This window comes from Merops nubicus, unplaced genomic scaffold (assembly GCF_000691845.1).
Source record: "Merops nubicus isolate BGI_N331 unplaced genomic scaffold, ASM69184v1 scaffold14435, whole genome shotgun sequence".
In the NCBI taxonomy this organism is placed as follows: Eukaryota; Metazoa; Chordata; class Aves; order Coraciiformes; family Meropidae; genus Merops; species Merops nubicus.
Window position 1 is genome coordinate 26,257 of NW_008610369.1, and position 22,726 is coordinate 48,982.

Consider the following 22,726-nt stretch of genomic DNA (forward strand, 5'->3'; position numbering starts at 1 on the left):
AGTGAATGCAAATCATAGTCTTCTATACTATTCCAGAAATTAGAATATTGAGTTTCAGGTTTGGTTTTTTTTTTCCAAACGAGTTATATCCTGCTGTGCTTTTTTGCATCTGGAACTGAAAAAGGAAGCTGTTGAGAGCGGTGTTTCCAGGCAGCGTTCGTCACTGTTCGGTCCGTATTTGAATGGACATGTTCTTGGTAGAACTACTGGTGGCAAAGGAAAGGTCTGGTCTGCCACTGAGGACATGCAGCCTTTCCATAAAACATGTGTGGTAGATGGACATGGGAACAGGAGAATGATGGTGTTATAAATTTGGCTGGAGTTATAAATTTCATGTATCAGGACTGTAAGAAGAGGGGTCAAAACAGTTATGTCTGTATATCCTTCAAATGGAATTTCCCTGAGTATCAGTCAGGATCCACTCTTTACACATGCACTGATGTTGTTTTGGCATTAAGAAAAACAGGAGGTGGAGGTTCTGATGATTCTAATTCTGTTTTAGTGATTCTGATTCTGTTTTAGCAGAGGACTTAGTAGTATTGGCTTAATGGTTGGACCTGATGATCTTAAAGGTCTCTTCCAACCTAAAGGATTCTATGATTCTAAGCACTGGGTTGCCACAGGATGAGAAGGCTGCCCCTGGTAAGGGCGTTTGTGCGTCGTGTCTCTGGCTTGTAGAGCTGCTGTCCTCATCTGGAGCAGGCTGGCTGTCCTGCAGTGGAAAAAACTGCTGATTAGGGTGAAACGATCAGATTAACTTTCTTGTCTTACAGAAACAAGGTTTGAGAGTTCCAAGGTTAATCCACTTTAAGAGTGCAATTCACCCATGCCCAGATGACAGATAAACTTATTGTAGGTGTCACAGGTCAGAGTTCTTCTTCCTCAGCTGTGGTGGTACAGATGACAGCCCTCTGGGCTCTCCCACAGCAAAGGGAAGAGACTTGGGAGTCTGCATGCATTAGACATTGGTGGGCAGCAGCACTGATGTATATATGTGCACACAGCACATACATTCTAATTTAGCTCCCTGTCATCTGTTCTGTACACTATAGATGTCCAAATTACAGATGTTAGGAATCTGTGGGTGGCTAGGGTAATTTTCGTGGGCTGCAGCCATCTCTTCTCCCAGATATGCTCAGGAGCAGGCAGGGTGTGGACTTCTGAATAAAATAGTTCTGATACCATGTTTTTTGCCTTTCCTCCTTTCGACTTTCACATGACTAAAGCATGTCCATTTCTTCACTGAATATGGTCATGTGGTGGGTATCAGTAAGGACATGGGGCCATGGGAGTAGGTGCTATTTGCATATCCCCTGGACAGATAGAGGGTGCAGCTATATTTGCCTCATGTTGGGGCATCTTGATGGATGGCAAAGGAAGAGTTATCATATGTGACCTTTAAGGGCTGCTGTAGAGGCTATATTGCTACACAGTAAGTAAATAGATAAAGCTTTGATGTTTTGGTTGATGAACTTTGCCTTGCTGTGTTGCTTTCTTGTTAAGAAGTGCTGATGTGTGTTAATAAAGTTATAAAAATATTGTAACTGAAGCATATACAGCTTAAATGAAAGATAATGTCTTAATTTTTAACTGAAAGGTAGTCTTTTTGTCTTTTAATTGCTTGATATTATTTCATCTGTTTCTTCTTCTTACCACAGAGAGAAAAAATTACATCACATCCTCCTCTGAAGAAATTAAGATCTCTCAATGACCTGGATCAGGCTAATGAGGAACAAGAAACTGAATTCTTAAAGCTTCAGGTCATAGAGCAACAGAACATAATTGATGAGTTAACAAGGGTATGTCCAAAGCACCAGGGCACTAGGAAACATTCCTGTGTACAGTTCACCACTGGTAGTATGTTGCCTTATAATTAGAGGTCTAAAGGTTCCTGTCTTACTTTACTTTAAACACCTGCAAGTCTTTAGACATAGGTGTGCATGGGTGCAGTTTGACTGAATTTCTAGTGGGGCATCAGCCCCTACAACACAAAATTATAACTCTTGTCTGTGAATCAACTCTTAGAAACGAACCCAGACTGAGAACTGTGGAGCTTGGGAAGATACCTGTGTTTTCACAAGCCAGAGCTGGGCCGAGCTGTTTTAATATAATAAAATAACTAAGCTACCATTAAAAAGTTTCCCTAACAGAGACAGGCACACAATGCCATATCATGTGCTGGAAAAGCGTGCACTGCTCACTGGTTCTTCTGTCATTTAATACTGACAGTCTCTTCGCCTGACTTTGCATTAAGATATTGAGGGGAAGGAGAAAGAGACTCCAAACCAGGCTGTTGCCTCTTCTAAGACATCATTGCTTGGAGTGGTGAGCTCTACACTCCCATCATTTAATGACTTTGAGCCAGAGGCAGCATTTCCCCTGTAGGGAAGGCAGACAGCCTCTCGTACAAAGCCCAAACCAGTCCTCTGCAACAGGCCTCCCAGTGACTTTGGCAGGAAGTCTCAGTACCTGCTCTTTGACACCCTGTCAAGGAAACTGCACATCAGAGGGTGGTTTTTTTTCAGCTATTCCATCTTCCCTTCTTCAAGTGGTTTTCAGCTGACATACAGATTTGGATATGAACCCTACCTTCCACCTGGAATCAGGTTCCTGTTTGAGTGTGTGAACAGAGAGTTGGTGGAAGCCAAATGATATATTTCCTTTGTAGGTTTGGCCGCCTACAGTTGCAAGCGAGAAGAGGGAGTAACTTTTTAATCTTATTTTTCAGGACAGAGAGAAACTAATTCGTCGCAGAAAGCATAAAAGGAGCTCAAAGCCAATTAAGGTAAGAGGAAAAAATGTTTTCAGTTTATAAAAATACTAGTAGTCTCTGTAGGAGAACAAACTTCAGCAATCTGATTAAAGAGAGCTTTGTGGATTATAACAATCTGCTTTAGTGATCAGGTTTATAAACCTTCGTTACTTTGGGAGAGCTTTTCAAGTCCACTTTGAAATTCAGTTAAGGGAACATAGCTATTTTATTTTCAGCAAAATGGGCTTTTCCCCCTGCTTCTGAAATAGTAATAATCTTCCTTCTATCTGGTTCCTACTCATATTGGTCTCAAGGTCTTTTACACTGAGATGTATTTACCTTTCCATAGACCTTCTCATCTATCTTCTGCTAGGTATTTTTCACAGCACATACAGTCTAAAGCAAAATCTTGTGCATCTTTATTTTTCAAGTGAAAGATTCTGCCTGAGAAATTGTCATTCTCTCCTGCTCAGTTCTACAGGCCTTTGGCTAGCCTTTGTATTACCCTGAATTGGGCCGAGTCCAGAGCTGTTATCTTTTACAATTTTAGAGATGAGTAGTGAGTTCAGATAGCTCCTTTGTTAGCTAGACGTGAAGAATGACTTTGCAACAGCTAACCCTGTCTCACCTCCAGAAAGCAGAAATAGTGTGTAGGAGACAGCCTGGTTGCTCTTTGTGCTCCAAGAGCATCCATTGGTTCCTCAGCTATGTTCTGTGAAAGCAGTGCAACTCTTTCCTACACACAGGGAATTTCAGACCAGCACATCCTAGAAGTCATATTGTTTCTGTATGGGTTTTGAAGCAATACACAGCAGACACAACTGGGAAACAAGGACTAAAAAGTGTTTTCATTGGTCAACTTGATTTCCAAGTTGGCGATTTTAACGTGGGAGAATATGGGTTTTGTCTTCACTTAGAAAAATAATGAAGAAAAAAAGATTATGTATGCAGAAGGTTATTGGCATTTTTGGTACATGTTTTTTGTGTGATTCGAAATCCAAGCTTAGAAGGTTGTAACCTGTCAGCAAAAGTGAAAGATGTTCCAAAGCAGAAGTGCATCTTAAATGCTTGTTGATCAGTCTGCAGAATTATTCGTAACCCACATATTTAAATGCTCAAATCTATACCCTGAAGCCAAGCCTTGCAGGGTCAAGTATCTGTCGTCAGACGCAGCTCGCAGCTTTATTTGATTCAGTTCAGTCCCTGAGGCTGGAAGATAGTGAGGAGTCAGACATACACCCAAACCATGTGAGCCATCTCGTACAGCATGGGGCAGTTAACCCAGGGCTGGAAGGGATGTGTGAGATAAAAGCTCCTTCATGCTAGTTTTGTATTAGCATAGATTTTACTCACTAACTCCAACTGAGTATCAGTGAGAGAAGCACTGGGGTGTTAAAAATATCAGCAGTGTCTGTGAGACAAGGATCGTTTTGCAAACGTCTGCAGCTGGTTATGGTGCTACCTTTGCACACCAGCCAGCATGCCGAGAGATGTCTTCTAAACAGCTTTGGGGTTAACAAACATTTCTCCTACCTTCCTGCAAGGGCAAGGGCTTTTCCTTTGACATGTTGCTGCTCCTATTATGTTTTCCAAGTTTTAGACTGGGCCAGATCCTCAGCTCAGAGAAAATTAATCAGCAAATTCATTCTCCACCAGCACAAGAGCTAATCTTCAGTATGGTTCCCTTTGGGTTTCTTTGGAGCTGGTAGTTGCAGTGGTAGCCTATTGCTCTTTTTTTATGTCTTGCCTTTTTTAAGTAACAAGTAATTATGATTTTGAACCAACTTTCTCCACCCCACACCCCAAAACCCATGTTACCTGTTTCCAAGCAGATTCAGAATCATGTTTTCCCTTCTTTAGAGACATGTGGTGGATACAGTTTTTGGGTACGATGATGATTCCATGGATTCTGAAACATCCTCTGTGGCCTCATATAGAACAGACAGAACACCAGCAACCCCAGATGATGATCTGGATGAGGTAAGATATGACTTTTTCCATAGGCAAGGACAGGTTTTCAAGAGACTTTGACTTCCAGAACAAATGGCCAGGAATCAAAAACTCTCAGCTTTTTTATTGCATAGGGAGTGATAAGTTCTACATTAACTTTGGCCTTGATTTTGGTTACTGAAATGTTGAGAAGTTCTTTCAAAAATCTAGTCCATGGAGTCTACATCTATGACTTCATTGCAATCTGAGATGTCTTTTTTTTTCTCTCCTCCTTCAAGAAAATAAACTTATGACGTTTCTTTTCATTTAAAGACTCTTACTACTTCGTATCACAGCAATCTCACCATAAAAGGTATTTGAATTAAGACCCGTAAACCAACTGTTGTGCTTAACAAATCACACTTTTGTTCTTTGCTTTGGCAGTGCTCTGCTATCTGATGCTTAGACATGTCCTCTCTTATCTGTCAGGGTTTAGCAGCAGAAGAATCGGAACTGCGGTTTCGGCAGCTGACAAAGGAGTACCAGGCTCTGCAGAGAGCGTATGCACTGCTGCAGGAACAGACTGGGGGCATCATAGATGCTGAAAGAGAAGCCAAGGTCAGTAGTTGTTTGAGGATAAAAGCATTAAATTGCTATCAGGACAGACACACCCCTCAAAGTGACATACTAGAGAATGGAGTTACATAAAACATCCATACAACTGAGAGATGTCCACTCATTTGCTGAGGACGTTTAAGGAGAGTGACAACTAAGAATGGACACAGTCCCTCAGTTTACAAGGTGCTGTTCTCCACCTGAACCTGAAAACTGCAGTTAGGCAGGCAGGCCAAAGCAGGCAGTTCTGCACTTTGGCACAGAATCACAAGGGTTTTCTCATCTATTGCCAAGGTATGAATGGGGTTAGGTTTTAAAGGTAAATGGAGGCCTGTGGGTCTTCACCAAGGCATACACTGCACCAGTTTTAGGAATAAACAACACCTGAGTTGTTTGTAACAGAGAAATGCAATTTACATTGAAGTTTGAATATAATGCAGGCTACAACAAGCCTTCTAAGGCTAAAAGTGTTGTCCCTCTATTAGAATGATAGAATCATTCAGGCTGGGAAGGGACCTCAGGAGATCTCCAGCCCAAACTCCTGCACACAGCATTATCAGCTCTGAGACTGCACACACACACCTTTGTTGAGTCAGCTCTTGAAGACCTCCCCTGGCAGTTACAATTGCTGCTTTCCACTACCTTTTTGCCACTCTTATCTACTAAGTACTTCAATTCAGGGACTGCCCCTGAGCAAAGCCTGTCATACCTGGGCTTGACTTTTGCTGCTCTAAAGCCATCCATGGTAATAGTAGTCTTGGGTGGGGAGAGGGGGTTGATCTACCACCCTGTTCCCTTCTGTCATCTGTATGCTGATCTGAGGGGTAGCAGGAGACACTGCTGAGCCAGAATCTTTGTAACGATTACTCACTCAGTAAAAGGAACAGCATGAACTCAGACTCTGCTGTGTTTGGTTTCCTTTTCATACCAGTCACACTGCTTGGTTTTGTTACGTTTTAATGCTGTGCCTGACTTCAACAGGCTCAGGAGCAGCTCCAAGCTGAAGTACAGAGGTATAAAGCCAAAATAGAAGATCTGGAGAAAACTTTGGCACAGAAAGGGCAGGTAAGCACTTCTTTTGTATTTTCTTTTCCTATTTTGGATCTTAGTTGCTCTGCTTACAAAATACCTAGCACAATTTCAGTATTGACTTCCAGGAGAGGTAATGTTGCTGTTCTGTAAAGAAGCAGGTCTAGTGAGTTCGGAAGCCTTGCTGCAGCTTGGTAGTCTAATATGTTGTTATTCTGTAAATGAGAGTTTGCTCCTGTAGGATTTTAAAGCCTGAATATTGTGACTCCAGTTTTCAATAAACATGCCCAACTTGCTGGGGTTTGATTATTCTGTAATAATACTGCTTCATCCAACAGGACTCGCACTGGGTGGAAGACAAACAGCTTTTCATTAAGAGGAACCAAGAGCTTTTAGACAAGGTATGTTCCCAAGTTCTGTGCATGTACTGGCTCCTCAATACACTTTTTGAATATGTAGTCTCATGCTTATAGGTACAGTATCAGGATAGAACAGCATAGATTCATATGGACAGGATAACATGGATACACAAGCCCTCTCCAGCTCTGCTTGGGTGCTGTTGTTGCTGGCAGCTGCTGATGCACCAGCTTTGCTGGTAAGCCCCAGCCTGGGGTCTGGATGCTCTGCTCTGAGGTGCAGACCTTTATGTTCCAGTAGCATTGCACTGAAGAGGCTGCTGCTGCTGCACTCTCAGGATGATTGGAGCTTAGCTTCTGGATGTGAAACAGCAGCAGAAATGCAGCCACCCTCTAATACCAGGACTCTTCCATACTCCTAGTCCCTGTGTTCTGTATATTTTTAAGGGCTTAAAGGCATCCCTAAGTCCAGTGGAACTTGTACTGCTCGGTTCCTTGGTACATGTAGGAATATCCATCTGGTTCTGTGCTTGTACATGTATTTGTATGTATGTATTTGTAATCATGGAACGTAAGGATACAAAGGACCTCAACATTGCTTGCATACCACCAATAGTAGCATCAGTGGCCTTACATATGACTGCCATCAGCAAAAGGCCATAACTCCCAGCACCAGGTCTCCTGACATCTTTCACCTCTCCAGATGAGGTTTCTTAGCCTGTGTTTCTTCCCTTCCTTAAATACACCTAATAAATCTCCAACCCTGTGCTATCCTTCCCCATCCAGTAAACTGACCCATGGGGGCTCATCTGACCTCAGTGTCACCATGCTCCCTATCTGCCCTTGTCTGGGCCTTACCCAGGCAACCTGACTGCGAAATAAAAACCTGACGTATCCTGGCACTGTCTGGAGACATGCAGAAGGGAGCCAGCTGAGGAGCTAGAGGTGCAGCTGGCTGCAACAAGCAAGCTGTAGACAGTTGGCCAATGGATGGTACTTAAGTCTCTTTGCTAACTGACAGAGCTGCTTGTGTGGAGATGCTTGTCATGCAGTTTCCAGAGGTGCTTGCAAGGGGTGGGGTGGCTGCTCAGGTAGCTGCCTCCACGAGGACAGCGCTCTCTGCGTGCCATCTGCGCTTCAAGTACTGCACACTGGGAACCTCTGGTCCAGCCTCTGCTCCCCCCCAAGGCCATCTGTCCCAGTGTTTCACTGAGAGCAGGGTGTTAAATAGCTAGTGCAGACTCATCTGCTCACCTGACACCTCTGGAGAGTTAACTTCCTCCCACTAGGATGGGGCCCATTTTAGGAACACCTAAGCATTTTATGATGCTGATATTGATGAGTAGTTCACCTGTAAACTAAAGACTCGGTGAGGTAGAACAGCAGTTCATGAATCATCTCTAGAGTTTGGATTTTGCATAGCCTATGCTACCTCAGCTACTACGCACTAAATATTCAGTGTTTCTTGTAACAGTCACAGATCCTGAATGTATATATTTCTATTAGATAGAGAAACTGGAAGCAGAGAACAGCCGCCTGCAACAGGAGCTGCAGGATGCCAGAGACCAGAACGAGCTGCTGGAGTTCCGCAACCTTGAGCTGGAGGTGAAGGGGGAGTTACTTACAGTAGAGCTGGTACCAGATGGAACTAGGACATTTGCACTGGACATCAACTTTAATCAAGTGTTTACACAAGCATTGTAGTGACATTTGTCACCCTATTGAGTGACAAATCAGGCATGGCATTTTTAATTGTGAGCTGAAATATGTCAGCTCTAATATCCTGGAAACAGCAAGCCCTATACTTGACTGGGTCACCTCTCTCTGAGCCAGGTGCCCAGTGTGCATACGGAAGCTTAGCTGATTGATGTAAGTGTGCCTCTTAGTTATCACACCTGTGGATATGAGTTTTCTAGTACTTTGGAGGAGTCTGTTGTCAACATGCTTTGTTCTTATTGCTGGCCTGGAGTCTACAAAACTAACAGAAAAGAATTACCTTTAAATTAACCAAATAAGCAAGGTTTAAACCCTGTTCTCATGTACTTTTCTCAGGGCTCCATGCTTGTTCACAGCTAAGATCTCTCCTGAAAGTAGGCATCCAGGAGCTGGTTGGATGGTTGGTTGGTTGGTTTTGTTTTTTCATGAACCTGAGCAGGTCTTGGAGGACAAAGAAATGTTGAGCATACTTTTGTCTCTAATAGCTGAAGATTAGAGTGTTCCTTTAAGAAGTCAGAGGTGCAGGTACAGTTCCCTCTTCAGGGTCTTTGAAGCTGTATTTCTCCCTCTGAAAAGCTTATTGATGATCTATAAATGATACTGGCTTTGTTTTTTTTTCCCCTCTTTCAGCAAAGGTGATGAGAGTTGTTCAGGTTTCATTGAGAGTGCTGCTGTGAGAAGTACACCTCCCTAACCCTGTGCTTGAAGGATTGAAACTGTTTAGTTTAGTTAGAAGTGTAGTTTAACAGTGATCAATGAAATTGCATAAGCAGTTGTAAGAGCAAGTTTCAGGCTCTGGGCTGTTTTATTCCAGTACCATACCTACAGGGGTAAAAGGATTGTACCTGGTCCCCTCTGACTCAGCAAGTCTTGAGTTCTTTTCTCTGTGGGGACTTTGTGAGAGGAGAGAGGGGCTACCCAAACCGATCTGTACTGGGCAATTGGAGCACTCCTTATTGCAGAGCAGGAACGCCCGTTGGCTCCTGCGGCGGAGGGAGCTGGAGCCAGGGCTGGCACTGCCCACAGGGCACCCTGCTGGGGGCCCCACGGGTCCCCGGGGCACTGCCGTGGGCTGCCCTGTGCCCGGGGCAGCTGCTGCGAGCTCCTGGGGATGGACAGAGCACAAGGCCATGGTGCCTCCCTAGACAAGAGGTTTCAATGGCTTCTGTGCTCTGTTGGTTCCTGAGGCACGTTTGGGTTTAATCTCTCTACCTCAGCTTTCTGCCACTGTGGAGGGGATGAGAAACGTTTTGTCTACGTGTGTATAGTGCTTGGCCTGGAGTTGTCCTAATTTGTGGTTGGAGGCTGTTGGCCCTAGCACAGGGAATAGCAGCAGCTTGTCTGCCCGCTTGAGAGCACTGTCGCGCTTGCAGGCACTGGAGACGTTCCCTGTTGAGCAGCTCTCCTCTTGACCTGTGTTAGGTAAGGAAGGTGCCTCTGGCAACACTGCAGATTGATGGAGGAACTTCAGAAGCCTCTGCAAGGTGGCCAGAGGACTGTGTCAGACCTCAATCTCCCTCTCCCAGACTGCCCCTGGTTACAGGTTCTTATTATGAGCACCAGCTGATAAAAACTTCAACCTGGACTTTTCTCCAGTCTAAGCTGGCTTATTTCTCAGTTTTTCTTCTCAGTTGCTGTCCAAGGCCTTGTATACTTGCCGCTCAGAGCTTGTAGGCAACACAGAGACTTTCCTGGCCTTCATGAAGAGGATGACAGATTTGTCATCGGCTTATCCCTTCTCCACAGCTTTACCTGACAGCTGTGCTTCCAGATAACAAAGAACTGGACCGACCAAGTGAATTACATGTTCATAGACCAAAAATGTATTTGAAAGTGAAATTTGCTTTTCAATTCTGTGATTGTCCAAGTACCTGAAAGGGATACAAAAAAAAATCTTAAAATTTCTGTCTTTGGTCCTTTGGCACTGGACAAATATTTGTAGATTTGTGTGATGAAGGTTATAAATAGCTAAATTGATAAACTTTTTTTAACTTACTACTTTCCATAGATATTAGAACATGCAACATGCAACATACAATATGATGAGCACAGGTATAATATGAGTATCTTGGCAGACTGAAGTCAAATACCTGTTTCTAAAGGGAGTATATACAACAATATAGTTGTTCAGCACTTCATTAAGCAAATCACTTGAGTCTTAGCCAGATGGGAACCTTTCCACAGACAATCTGCAAATTGATATAATTAATCAAATAAATGACCTCCTGTAAAATAATAAACTTGGGCTGAGGATCCTGTCCTACTTGGTACACTGTTTTTTAGACTCAGTCTAAATGTTTGTTTCTTTGACTTTTAAATTTAAGAGTTTGGCTTTGCAAAGCATGACATAAACAATAGTTATGGCATCTAATGAGTTCTGTGTGCATCTTCCCCATTCTAATGTGTTCTCATCTTTTCAATTTATTTTCAGGAAAGAGAGAGACGATCCCCACCATTTAATCTCCAGATTCACCCCTTCTCAGATGGTGTGAGTGCTCTACAGATCTACTGCATGAAGGAAGGAGTTAAGGTAGGTCAGTTTTACAAGGCAGCACTTCAACTACCCGGGTGCTGCATGCTGCCCATACAGCCCCATTACATCCATCTCTGCTGATAACTCCACTAAACTTTAAGCATTTAAACTCAGGCTAATGTGAGTGTGTATGATGACTGACACAACTGAATTGGACTCATGATCTTTACAATAATCATAAAAGCTGGCTCAAAGGCAACTGAAATCAGCATGTGATGCATCTCCATGGGATAAAACAAAATGGTTGATTTCAGCGTGATTCACAGAAGGGACAAATATTGCAGCTGTGTGCCTGTGTATGCTGTGCCTTTACCATGTTCTTTCTTTGCAGGATGTCAGCATCCCAGACCTCATCAAGCAGCTAGACATCCTAGGTGACAATGGGGTAAGTTAAAGTGGGAGATATTTTCCCTTACCAAGCTGCATTTTCTAAAGTTGAGTAAGTGAAATCTATAATTATCATGATTTTTATCTGCATAACTACATAATATCAGAACAATTAATTTAAGGAGTGGGTTTTTTTTTTCCATAAGTTAAGGATTTGTGAGATTTTGATAGTCAGAGAAACTGGTAATGAATAGCAGCTTTAACATCTGGCTTAGCAGACTGGGATGAATGTCCAAAGGCCACTGATATTTGGAAATGAGCCTGACTGCACTGCAGTCATTTAGGAGAGCATGTGAATTAGTTTGACATTCTGAGCCAACTGCATCTTCATCAGGACTAGGATTCCTCTGTAAACAGTTTCATAAGTAGGCAAGAATTCTCAAATCCCCTGTGACTTTCCAAGTGGGCATTGCTGCCCGCGTTAGTCATCCGTGTAAAAGAGATCATACTCTATATCTGGCCAACACTATAGGTATGTTTTAAGGAAGTGCATAAGAAATAAAAGTGAAGGATCCCAATTGTCTATTTACATGCTGGTATAAATCAGCATTATTTTTACAAAAGCTTTAATGGAAATTCAGCTTTGTAAAACTAGCATGAAGACAGACAAATGGGTCTAATATTAGTTTATGTTTCTCATAAGATTTAATGGAATGAAAACATATATTCCATGTCATGCAGGAAGGCAAAAACAGTGTTCATTTTAATATGTTAACAAATTCTGAATGTTTTGATGGGAACAGAATACCTAGCACTACAGGGATTCCCTGAAATCTGTACACTTAGTCTGTAGCCTAGATTATCTTTATTCATGTGGGAAACTGCAGCTGAGTTTCTTATTCCCTCCTTTGCTTTTCACAGAATTTAAGAAATGAAGAACAAGTGGCCATAATTCAGGCTTCCACTGTATTGTCCTTGGCAGAAAAGGTAACTTGTATGCTTGCTTTTCTCATGTGTTATCTAAGGTCTCAAGTAACACTGGACATTTTCTGCTCTGTTGTTGTTGTTGTCAGTATAGTCAAACGTTCTGGCAACTGAAGTGATTCCCCAGATAAAGTAAACTGTACCAGCACAGTCCTAAACACCTTGCTAACGCAGCAAAAATATCAAACTCAGCTGGCCCAAGCTGTGAAGTCAAAACTATAAACACAAAAAGAATGTAAAATGAAAATTGCAATTGTAAACTGAATGAGAAACCATCAGACATTTAAGCTGTAGTGAGTTATAGTGTGGCATTTCTAGTCCTGAGATTTCCAAAGCTTCTGAAGGGATCTGTGTACAAAATTTCCACTGAAACTATGTGTCTAAGTTTCTTGTTTTGGAAATTGAAAAGAAAGTGAAGGTTGGTTAAAATAGCTTTCTGTGGCTCAAATGCAGCACACAATTTTGTCATCAAGATAGCTTCCAAGGACTCTACTCAAGAATTCCTCCTCTGCAAAGAGAATTGCTGTCTACCCAGCTAAGTTATTTTGCAGGTGCTAGAGCCCCACTGTGGGCCATTATCTGTGGGATGAAATGGGTTATGGGTTCCCTGTCCATCAAAGAGGAAAGTGTGCTTTCCTATCTTCCAGTCATCTGGTAATGGTGCTCCTCTTGCTCCTTCTCTGTCAAGTGCTACCTACAGACATTGCAGCTGGCTCTATCACAGGAGAACAGCCTTAAAATAGGCCCAGAACTATCAATAAATTAGTAAAAATAGTCTAACAGGATGCTGTAGATGTCCCACTTGCCACTGCCCGTGTGCCTAGAAAACGTGGCAGGTTACAACTCTCATTGTCTTCCCCTCAGTGGATCCAGCAGATTGAGGGAGCTGAAGCTGCACTGCATCAGAAGATGATGGAATTGGAAAGTGATATGGTAAGCAAACTTTCCTTAATACCCATTTTAGGGGCAAGATACTAAGTGTTGTCACATTTACTTCGTGTGTCAAAAGATAACCAAAAAGGTTTTTTGGCAAATTAAATATGCAGGTGCTCAGTGATTACTGGGGAGTCTGTGAAATTGTTGCCAGTCTGGTTCACTTGCAACAGCAGAATAACATGGGAAAGGAATAGTGAAGGTTTGAAAACCACTGAAATGGCAAGTGATGTCCCTGAAGACAACAAAGAGATGATGAAATTAGTTCCATGTAGATCAGGTGTATTATCATACCAAAGCAATCCACAGCTATTTTCTCTTCCTACTTTTCTAGCTCAGTCGAATGTTAATAGTGCTGTAGCCTGTTGGTTGAAGACCAGTCTCCTAGTCCTGCCCGAGTCAGATACCTGTAGCTGATTCAGTCAAATTTACCAAAGTACCTTGAGTAACATTCATTTTTCTGTCCAAATGATCCTTCATTGTAGGAGCAATTTTGCAAAATAAAAGGTTATTTGGAGGAAGAACTGGACTACAGGAAGCAAGCTCTTGACCAAGCATACATGGTATGTACAAAGGAAATTCTACTGCACGTTTTGGCCAGCACTGGGACAGACACAGACTCCTGCTGGATCAGGAAGAGGGTTTTTTGCTCTTTTCTTAGTGTCTTTTTTTAGGTGGGTGTTTTGTTTGTTTGTTTGTTTGTTTCACCTTCTAATGCATTACCATGCAATCTGAACAGCTTCAACTTGACATCTTGCATTTTCGTGTCACAAAAAGACACATCTCATGAAGTCTAAAACTCTTCTGTCAGTTAGAGGCAGATATTGCTCATTAAAGTTGGCTTCTCCAACCAGAGTCGGTGGAAACAGCTGGAACTGAGATCTGGAGTCTGGGCTGTTTTGCACATGTCATAGCAAGAAGACAATATGCCACAAAAAATCAAGAATTCCTGCTCTAAACATTGCTATGTCAAACCTTGATCCATAAGTCTTGATCACTGGCTGTGCAAGTTCATCATGTTTGGTTTGTCAAGTTAATGAGTATGCTCATTGATTAGCAGGATTAAGAACAAGGCAGTCTGATAGTGACCTTCAACCTTTCCACTTTTGTTTTTTAGCACAATGGGTCAATATTCTATTTGGTGAAATATTCATCTTTACACTAAAAATAGGTATGAAAATTCTATCCAACTGCTAATCATCTCTGTAACGGCTTTAAAAAAAAGTCAAAGTGAGGGATTCCTCAATTAAGAATAAAATAGTTTAAATAAAGAGGTTTGTATCCTTTTGTCAAAACACTGAACCATTTTATGACTTTCTCATATTTTCGCACATATGAGCACAGGGACCACCTCTCATGCAGGTGCCTGACTCTGCCACCAATCCCCCAGCTCCCACTGTTTTAAACAATGTTTCATCTCTAATTGGCTTTTGGTATTGCATCAACCAGAGGATCCAGGAACTTGAAGCCACCTTGTACAATGCTTTACAGCAAGAAACGGTGATAAAGTTTGGAGAACTCCTCACTGAAAAACAGCAGGAAGAGCTGAGGACAGCTGTAGAAAAGCTAAGACGTCAGATGCTGAGAAAAAGCAGAGAATATGATTGCCAGATTCTTCAGGAGAGGATGGAGCTGCTCCAGCAGGCTCACCAGGTAATAAAAAGGAATGATGTATGTGCTTATCTACTCAGCTTTGCTGTATAAGAACCTAAGCTGAGGTCAAATTTAGGCAAACTCCAGATCATGAGGGAGCCTGGCATCTGCTTTCTTGAGCTGTTTCATACTTTGTGTCTTCACTATGTACACAACTATGTGATATTAGCTTGCAGAGGATTGTTTTGGGTCTTCACATTTTGAGTCTTAAAATTCCAAATGAAAGTTTTCATCCAGAATTCTGTCTTCATGAATCTAGCTTTGTAATAAAAGTGGTCATCCCTCGTTATTGGACTGGGCACAAGAGGAGCTCTATGAATGTTTCTGGCTGTGTTACATAAGAGAGCTGTCTGGTTTTCTAGACACTTCTGCTCTGTCCCCCAAAAGTGGGCAGTGTTTCTGTTTCACTGCAGAGGTGCAGAAGTACATTTCACATTCAGTGGTTGCTGCTCTGCAGGTCTCGGAGGTCTCTCTTGAGGTCTCAGAGCAAGTGGTGAAGAGTCACAGCATGCTGATCAGACAGCTGCACAACGAAACAGAACTCAGGCAAATGTTTATGGCAGCAGGACAGAAAGTGTATGCCCAGGGTTTATGGTTCACAGGGAAACTTTGTCCTGATTGATCCTAAGTTGGAGGCTGGAGACTGGCCTACTCTTACTTCTTCTTACCAGGCCTTTGCAGTGTGAGGACCTTCTTGACTTCAGTCATGACTGCTGCCCTAACCAACAGTGCCACAGCAGTTCTAGCTTCTCCAAACAACTCTTAGCAAGCCTCAGCTGCAGGTTGGGTTGGGAAAGGCTGAGAAGCAAGGAAAGGAAGCAGTAGTGTTTGAAAGCAGCCATAAACTCCTTGTCTCATCTGCAGACAATTAGGACAGTCACAGGGTGCCATCTGCTCTCCAGGAGCCAGGCCCTCTGTGTGTCTCTCGGTTTGCCCCTCAGATCTCTGCTGTTTGCTGGTCAGCTGTCTTTTGCCCTGACTAAATAAAGATACCAAGATTCAAGGCCTCATTTTTCATACTTAGGATGTATATATCAAATTCACCACAGAGTCATGTTTTCGTAGTATCATATACACCTATCATTTCAGTTCTAATAATAACAACACTTTAAACCTCTCTCAACAAGACAAACAGAAATCTAATGAGTCCTAATATAATCCTAAAGAGTAAGATCTTATGCTTTCCATCTATTTAAAACAGGATTTATATAAAGTAGATAATATGAAACAGCTCCACTATTGATACTAATTTCCAGCTTTTGAGGTTAGTCACATATATGCAATAGCATATATTGAGCAGTTGTACACATGGCAAGGCTGTGGTTAGGCAGGGGTTAGTAGATGGAGTCATGGTGCTACATGAGATTGTCCCTGCCAGAGAAGGGGATTTGTTAATTTCTAGGCTTTTGGCACTTGGAATGTTAAGTTCCTTGTTCAGGGGAGCAAATTTACTGAGAATTTAGTCTGGATGCGTTCTTTTCTGATTTCCAGAGGATCCGAGATTTAGAAGATAAAACTGACATCCAAAAGAGACAAATTAAGGATCTGGAGGAAAAGGTTGGTTCTGTTATGCTTCTGAAGCACGCTGATCAACTTTTTTTGAATTAATGACTTAGTTCACTTGAACTACATGACCTTTTGCTTAGCTGGATCAGCTGGACCTGTTGGTGGTGTTCTACTATGCTGCTTTTTTTTTTTTAATTTGCATTTCATGATGGTGAATGATTCTGTAGCAAATGAGGAGCCTTTGCTTGGCTGCTAAATGCTGCACTGGTAGACAGGCAATACTTGCATTAAGGGCAAGATGATGCTAGCAAGCCAGAAGGGCCAAATGAAACAAAGTGGAGGTGTGAAGATTGCCCATACCTGAGTGGGACTAGGGGACTCAGGTTCTGATGCTGTCCTCTTTATTGAAGCTTGCAGCTGACAATGCAGTATAAATGTGGTACCAGGACCTTGCCTTGAAACTTGACTGTCAAAAAGCCACACGTGCACATTCTGTGTATGTACTGTATGTCTGTCCACACAGGCACTCTCTCTAAAAATACATGCTGCATTGTTTTGGTGAATAAGGCAAACTCACACTGAGCTTTGCTACTTGTAGATTAAGATTAGATAGGGTTGTTGAAGAACAGATGATAGCATTGGCACAGCACACTGCTGCCAGTAGTGTGTTTTCTAGAAACACCAGGAGTAAGATGCATCTCCAGTGGGAGCCTTGCTATTGGGCCTACATTAGCAAATATCAATGTCTGTGTGTAAACTGTCCTATGAAATAATGGCTGTGTTAGTGCAGTGACAGCAATGGTCATGAGCCCTTTCAGTTAATATCTATGTTCCTAAAGTGAAGCAAGAGGGCATAAAGCAAAACTCAACACACATAAACCTTTCTTCTTTCTTCTTTTCCGATAAAGCTTTTTGTGATACAAGGGCTCGGTGTCTGTCTTCCTCATAAATATAACTTGGAAAAATAGGAGATGATAATCTATGATGAAAATAAAAAAAATTAAAAAAAAAAAAAATCTTGCCATGGTCAAATGGAGACCTTGAATAGACTTTTTAGGGTCAATTTTCAAAAGAGCTTTTGATTCACAAAAATTCATCTCTCAGAAGGCAGTGCATTCATCATTTAAATGAGACATCCAAAAATTGACTATTGAACGTTTAATGGTCAGGGTTTGATATTATGCATGTGTGTATATATGTGTGTGTGTGTGCCTATATTGCCAGGCTATTTCCAGCAGGGATTGCAGGCAGTTTTTTAACACACTTAAAAATATTGGCCATGCTACTTTTGATATCCAGCTTTGTGACTTCAGTCAGTGTATGATGGTTGATAGCAACAGTTGTACCTCAGGCTTTCAATATGGTGCAGTTGTAATTAATCACCAAAATTAATGGGGTCTGTTTCTGAGCCTGGTAGGTGGTATGGTACTTACAGAAGTGACTAGGGAAATATTGTTTTCTGAATCTGTGATTGTTCTAATTGTCCTACAGAGTGCACAGATAATACTGATGCTTACAGTGCCATGAGCTTTATTTTTTACACAATCTTCTTTTTCTTCTGCAGTTTCTTTTTCTATTCTTGTTCTTCTCTCTTGCCTTTATTCTTTGGCCTTGATGTCATTGTGCCTCTTGGAAAGGTAAGACATTTATTTCCTCATAGCTAGCACTTCTTGCACAGAGCTGGGGGTCACATTCTTGTGTATTCTGGTGTATGTGTGGAGTCAGAGAATTCAGCAGGTCACTGTTAGTTTGTGGTAGTTCTCACTGGAGGGTCCTCATACTACTGAGCGGCCACAGCGAGCTGCAGTCAGACCAGCACCATTTATCATACTTATAAGTGAATTGTCAAAGCTTGCTGGTGATACTATGCTATTCAGAACTGTAGGAATAAAAGCTAACAAGAATTTCACAGTGTGAAGTAGTCAAGAGAATTGCAGGTGAAATTCACTGTTGATGTTTGCAAAGCGATGCAGATGGAAAACAGTTCTAAATCTCAGCTGCATACACACTGTGATGGGCTCTGAGCTGGCATTCAGGAAATAGATCAAGAGATTATAGCAGGTAGAGCTTGGTGCCCAGAAGTAGGAGAGAGACAAAGGAAAGGCAAGGAAGAATGATCAGCTGCTGATAGACAGGGAGAGGGAGATAGAAGGATTCTTCTGGCTCAGGAAGTGAGAGACTGTTGAAAGGAGGTATGGGAGAGGTCTAGAAAATTTGTCCTTGGGTAGATGGATGGATAGATTGCTATCATTCACCGTCTCCTCCAGTACAAATAACTGTCATATAATAAGTTTACTTTAAACAAAAGTTGATAGTTAGTGATGGGGGATGTAAAGAAGTCTTTGCCATAGCATGCTTAGCACGTGAAGGCTGGGAGTTCAAAAAGCAATGTGAAGATGGGGAAATAAATCAAGGAACTGAACTGAAATGTGCATGGCCTTCACATTTTTCCCCTCTGTGCCTAGCCACTCTCAGAACCAGGATGCTGGGCTAGGAGGATTTTTCTTCTGATCCAGGGTAACAGAAGGAGAGCATAGCCTAGATAATGTTAAAGACTCCAGGTCATGAAATGACAGAGTTAAAATTTTCTGTCCTGGGGACAGACCCATAGCATTAAATTTCTTCTGGTATCTCTTGACTCTGGCTTGAACTATGTGAATGAATAAATTCTTCTGCCCTGCACTTGAGGCAAGCTGAGAATACTGCTGTGTGTGAAGGATGTTTGGCCATGCCCTCCCACCACTTGTACTGGCTCAGTCTTTGTTTCCAGGTGCAGGTCAAGGTATGGATAATAACTAAGTGGCACAGGTCCAGGTTGGTGGGGTTTCCTTTTCTTTCTAGAGAAAAGCCTCCTAGTTTGTGTTTCATTTCAGCTAGATCAAGGATTTCTTTTGCAGTTCTGTGCAGATGCAGAGTCAGCTCTCAGAATTAGCCACATCAACTGGTATCCACTGCCTCCTTGGCTAGCCAGACCTCAAAATGAGTGTTTTCATGGGCTGAGGCAGCAGTATACATAGAGGTTGAGTTGCATGGGGAAAGAACCATAGGAAAGAATCAGAGGAATGTGGACAGATCAGAGATCATGGCTCTTGTAAACAATGGCCAAGATCATTACAGAGTTGCTGCTGTTTAAAACATAAATAGCCTCGATCCAGTGAACATTGAACAGAAGTTATGACTGCATACTTACTAATGCTCCTGCTGCTGGATTTCTGGGAACCATGACACACCACAACAGCTGTGAGATGTTTTGAGTGGCCATAACTGCTGAAAATTTTATTTTAGTTTCTTGCTTATTCATAGTAGGGGGGAAAAAAAAACAACTCAGAAAATGTTCTGTAACAGCCAAAATGTGTATAGGCTAATTTTAAGAAATCAAATTTTTTACAGTACACAGTAGCAGCAAATAATTTCATATGGCTGTGTCTTTTGCTGTAGTGCAGAATCATAAGTCCAGAACAAGCAGCTAAGCTAGAGGGAGAGTCAAAGAAAAATAATCATCTTGGATTTAAGGTGCACCTTGAAACCTCACAGGAACTGACAGTGACATGTGACATTTGCAAGAAGCTGTCTGCATGAGTTTTTCCTGTTTGCCTATACTGTTGTCCTTTTTTCAGTTTCTATCACAGCTACATTTTCTGTATGTACAGTATGCACCTATATTTCCACCTGCATGGGTATAGAATTGGTTTTCTTTTGAATAGTTGCATCTTCTGGTGCAGCTACAGAATTAGTAAGGAGCTTATTAAAACATTCTAGTTTTACTAACGCTGATATCAGCTATGGTGGAAGCAAAATAAGAATAACTCTTGCTCAGTTTAGGTCACCTTGATTAAAAACGCATTAATGGCATTAAACTACTGAACAGTTTTTCCTAATCCCATTTCTTTTAAGATGGAGCACCCAGTAAAGTCTTTGCATCCTGAGAAATAAAAATTAAGTATTTCATTAATATTAGAACTCATCTGGAAATATTGTCTTCATGACTTCTCAAAAATAAAAACAGTTTTAAAACATTTTTTATCAGAGTTTAAAAAAAAGGTCCTCAGTGGTAGATGCAAATGCCAAAAGATCCACAAAAATGCATAGAAATAGTTTTCTTTTTAGATGTGACATTTCTGATCAGAAAAGAAAAAGATGATTCCCATGAAAAATTCATTTCACTTGTAACTGAACTTAGGAAACCCCTAGTCTCAGGACAAAAATGTCAGTGTATGCTTCCTGAGGCTGTGTGTGTGGGTTTGTCTTGCCAGCACAGAGGAGAAAGGAAGGCAAACTGAGAACTGCAGGCATGACATGGATGAGTCACTTGGCTTTTTAGGAATTACAGGTATATACACCGGTATTTTTTTGAAATAAGCATTTCCCAAAATAGAAAAGAAGTCCTTATTAATCTGAGACCAGAATTCTAGCAGTGCTGGTTAACTCTTTGTCTTGGAGCCTGTGAAAATACCTCAAGTGCCCTGTAACATTTCAGTGTCTGCATGCCAAGAAAAAATGTTTTAACAACCTCACAATTAGCTCTTCAATGTATTCAAAGGCAGACTGAATTCTTTGTTAGAGAGGAGCCATTCCTTCCCTCTCCTGTGGCCCAGTCTCCTTCAACAGGTTTTCTGCTTGTTTTAAACAACATCTAAGGTTTAGCAGGTGTAAATCCTTCTGATGTAACTTAACTGAGCCTAGGAGGGGTGCTCTGCCTACAGTGCCAACATGAGGAGAGTTATGCTCACTGGATTCACTGCTGCTCCAGGAGTGCACAAGGGTCTAATTCTAATTACTTGTGTCCCTGCTCCCCATAGAGAGGACAAGAAGCATCAGAGGGCACTGAAATGTGGTTTATGGCCTCAGAGCACTGAAATTTGGTTTAGAGCCCCAGGGAGCCTGCCTGTGTGTTGTACCACTCCTAGGACCATCCAGGAGATGAATGATTCTTGTGTCTTTCCCATCTTGCTTTTCCATATTTGGCTGTGAATGTCAGGCAGGGAACAAGAAGATGGATTACTGTGAGCTGAATGGCAGAGGAAGTGGCCATGGCAGTGGTGCAGATAGGGTGATGCAGGGAAGGGGACATTGACTATGAAAATGGAGAAATCTTAAGGGTGAGGTGTGGGGCAGATACATAAACTTGAGGCTTTTCCAGTGGGTCTGCATTGTTGTGACCTCCCTTGACCTGGGACGACAGCTGCAGGAGGCCCAGCATCACAGCAAGCATAGTATCTGTAGAGTATTGCACCAAGGCAAGTCACTGTACACGTGCAGATTGTCAAATCTTGTAGCAATTCCTCAAAAACAAGGCAATGGTAACAGATGTCAGCTCCTCTTCCCCTGCCTGATCCTAGTCTTCACCCCTGTCCACTCCCCTCCAATGGGATCCTCACCCCTCAACACCTGAGGGGCAATCTCAAGACAGAAGCAATTTGGGAATGATGTTGAGAAGGTTGAGAGGTATATCAGCAAGGTCATATTTTCTGGGGCTGAAATACATAGAATCAGAGAGAATAACTAACATTGATTTGTGTTTCCTGTTCACTTTGAAAGCACCTGCCTGCCCAGGTGACTGGCATTTGAAGTAGCTGGGAGGGGTGAGTGTGGTGTGGGGAGTGGAACATCAGGGTTTCTGTTCTTGGAGCTGCTGAGCTAAATGTCATCGGGGGACCTTGGCAAAATTCTGCTTCCACTGGATGCAAGTGGGCTTTGGTAACCTTCTCCTAAGAGACTTCAAACTGGTCTTTGATAAACAAAAAGAAGCACAGCACATTTGGAATGTACCTGAGGAGCTGTTTGATGGTGAAAGTTCTTTGGTCTTGTTCATGCCTATAGAGCAAACTGCAACGCAGCCACAGATGAGACTTTCTGGTTTCTTTCTCTCCCAGAGCGTCGCAGCCGCAGCGCTCGCTGCTGTACTGCTCAGATAAGGAGGGACAAGCATGTATGCAACCACCTGCAGCAGTGTATAGTGTCCAGACCAGCTCTCTAATTCCTGTTTATGTGGGATTTTCCTACCTGCCTGTTTTCTGTGCTTTTGAATATACACGTTCACTTATTTGTGTTCACATAAGGAAGTCTGGTCTGCATGGATTTTGCACTCAGTAAATTTTCCCATGTAGGCTTGAATGCTAAGAGAGCAAGTATAGAAAATACACCCTTTTTTCCCTGGTTTTAAACCAGAGAACCTCCATAGGTAGGGAAGTCTTCCTTGGAACAAGAGCAGTTTGTTTGCCTCATTGCTGCAACTAGCCCAAGTCCTGACATCACCCTGGCACCACAAGCATTTCACTGGCTGTCACATCTCCTGCTACCAGTGAATTTTAGGCAGCTTTGGTTCAAGAGGTATTGGAACTGGTGCATAACTATTCATCTCTTCTGCTGACTGCTTCCCCATTGCAGAATGAT

At 42.2% G+C, this 22,726-nt stretch overlaps 1 protein-coding gene across 2 annotated transcripts in view; it reads left to right on the top strand.

The window, feature by feature from the left end:
* The window catches only part of LOC103773527 (janus kinase and microtubule-interacting protein 2), a 31,178-nt gene extending 8,914 nt beyond the window's left edge, over positions 1-22,264 (top strand). Inside the window, exons 6-22 of one of the 2 annotated variants that reach the window (XM_008940897.1) lie at positions 1,659-1,799; positions 2,729-2,785; positions 4,613-4,732; positions 5,171-5,299; positions 6,278-6,361; positions 6,664-6,726; positions 8,188-8,286; positions 10,829-10,927; positions 11,262-11,315; positions 12,179-12,244; positions 13,106-13,174; positions 13,660-13,737; positions 14,624-14,827; positions 16,319-16,384; positions 17,898-17,970; positions 20,972-20,980; positions 22,223-22,264. In XM_008940897.1, the coding sequence (XP_008939145.1) occupies positions 1,659-1,799; positions 2,729-2,785; positions 4,613-4,732; positions 5,171-5,299; positions 6,278-6,361; positions 6,664-6,726; positions 8,188-8,286; positions 10,829-10,927; positions 11,262-11,315; positions 12,179-12,244; positions 13,106-13,174; positions 13,660-13,737; positions 14,624-14,827; positions 16,319-16,384; positions 17,898-17,948 (1,380 nt within the window). In that variant the 3' untranslated portion in view covers positions 17,949-17,970; positions 20,972-20,980; positions 22,223-22,264. Of the gene's footprint in view, positions 1-1,658; positions 1,800-2,728; positions 2,786-4,612; positions 4,733-5,170; positions 5,300-6,277; positions 6,362-6,663; positions 6,727-8,187; positions 8,287-10,828; positions 10,928-11,261; positions 11,316-12,178; positions 12,245-13,105; positions 13,175-13,659; positions 13,738-14,623; positions 14,828-16,318; positions 16,385-17,897; positions 17,971-20,971; positions 20,981-22,222 lie in introns of those variants that run through there. The other variant, XM_008940898.1, reaches the window with a different exon arrangement.
* Positions 22,265-22,726: the final 462 nt, after the last annotated feature.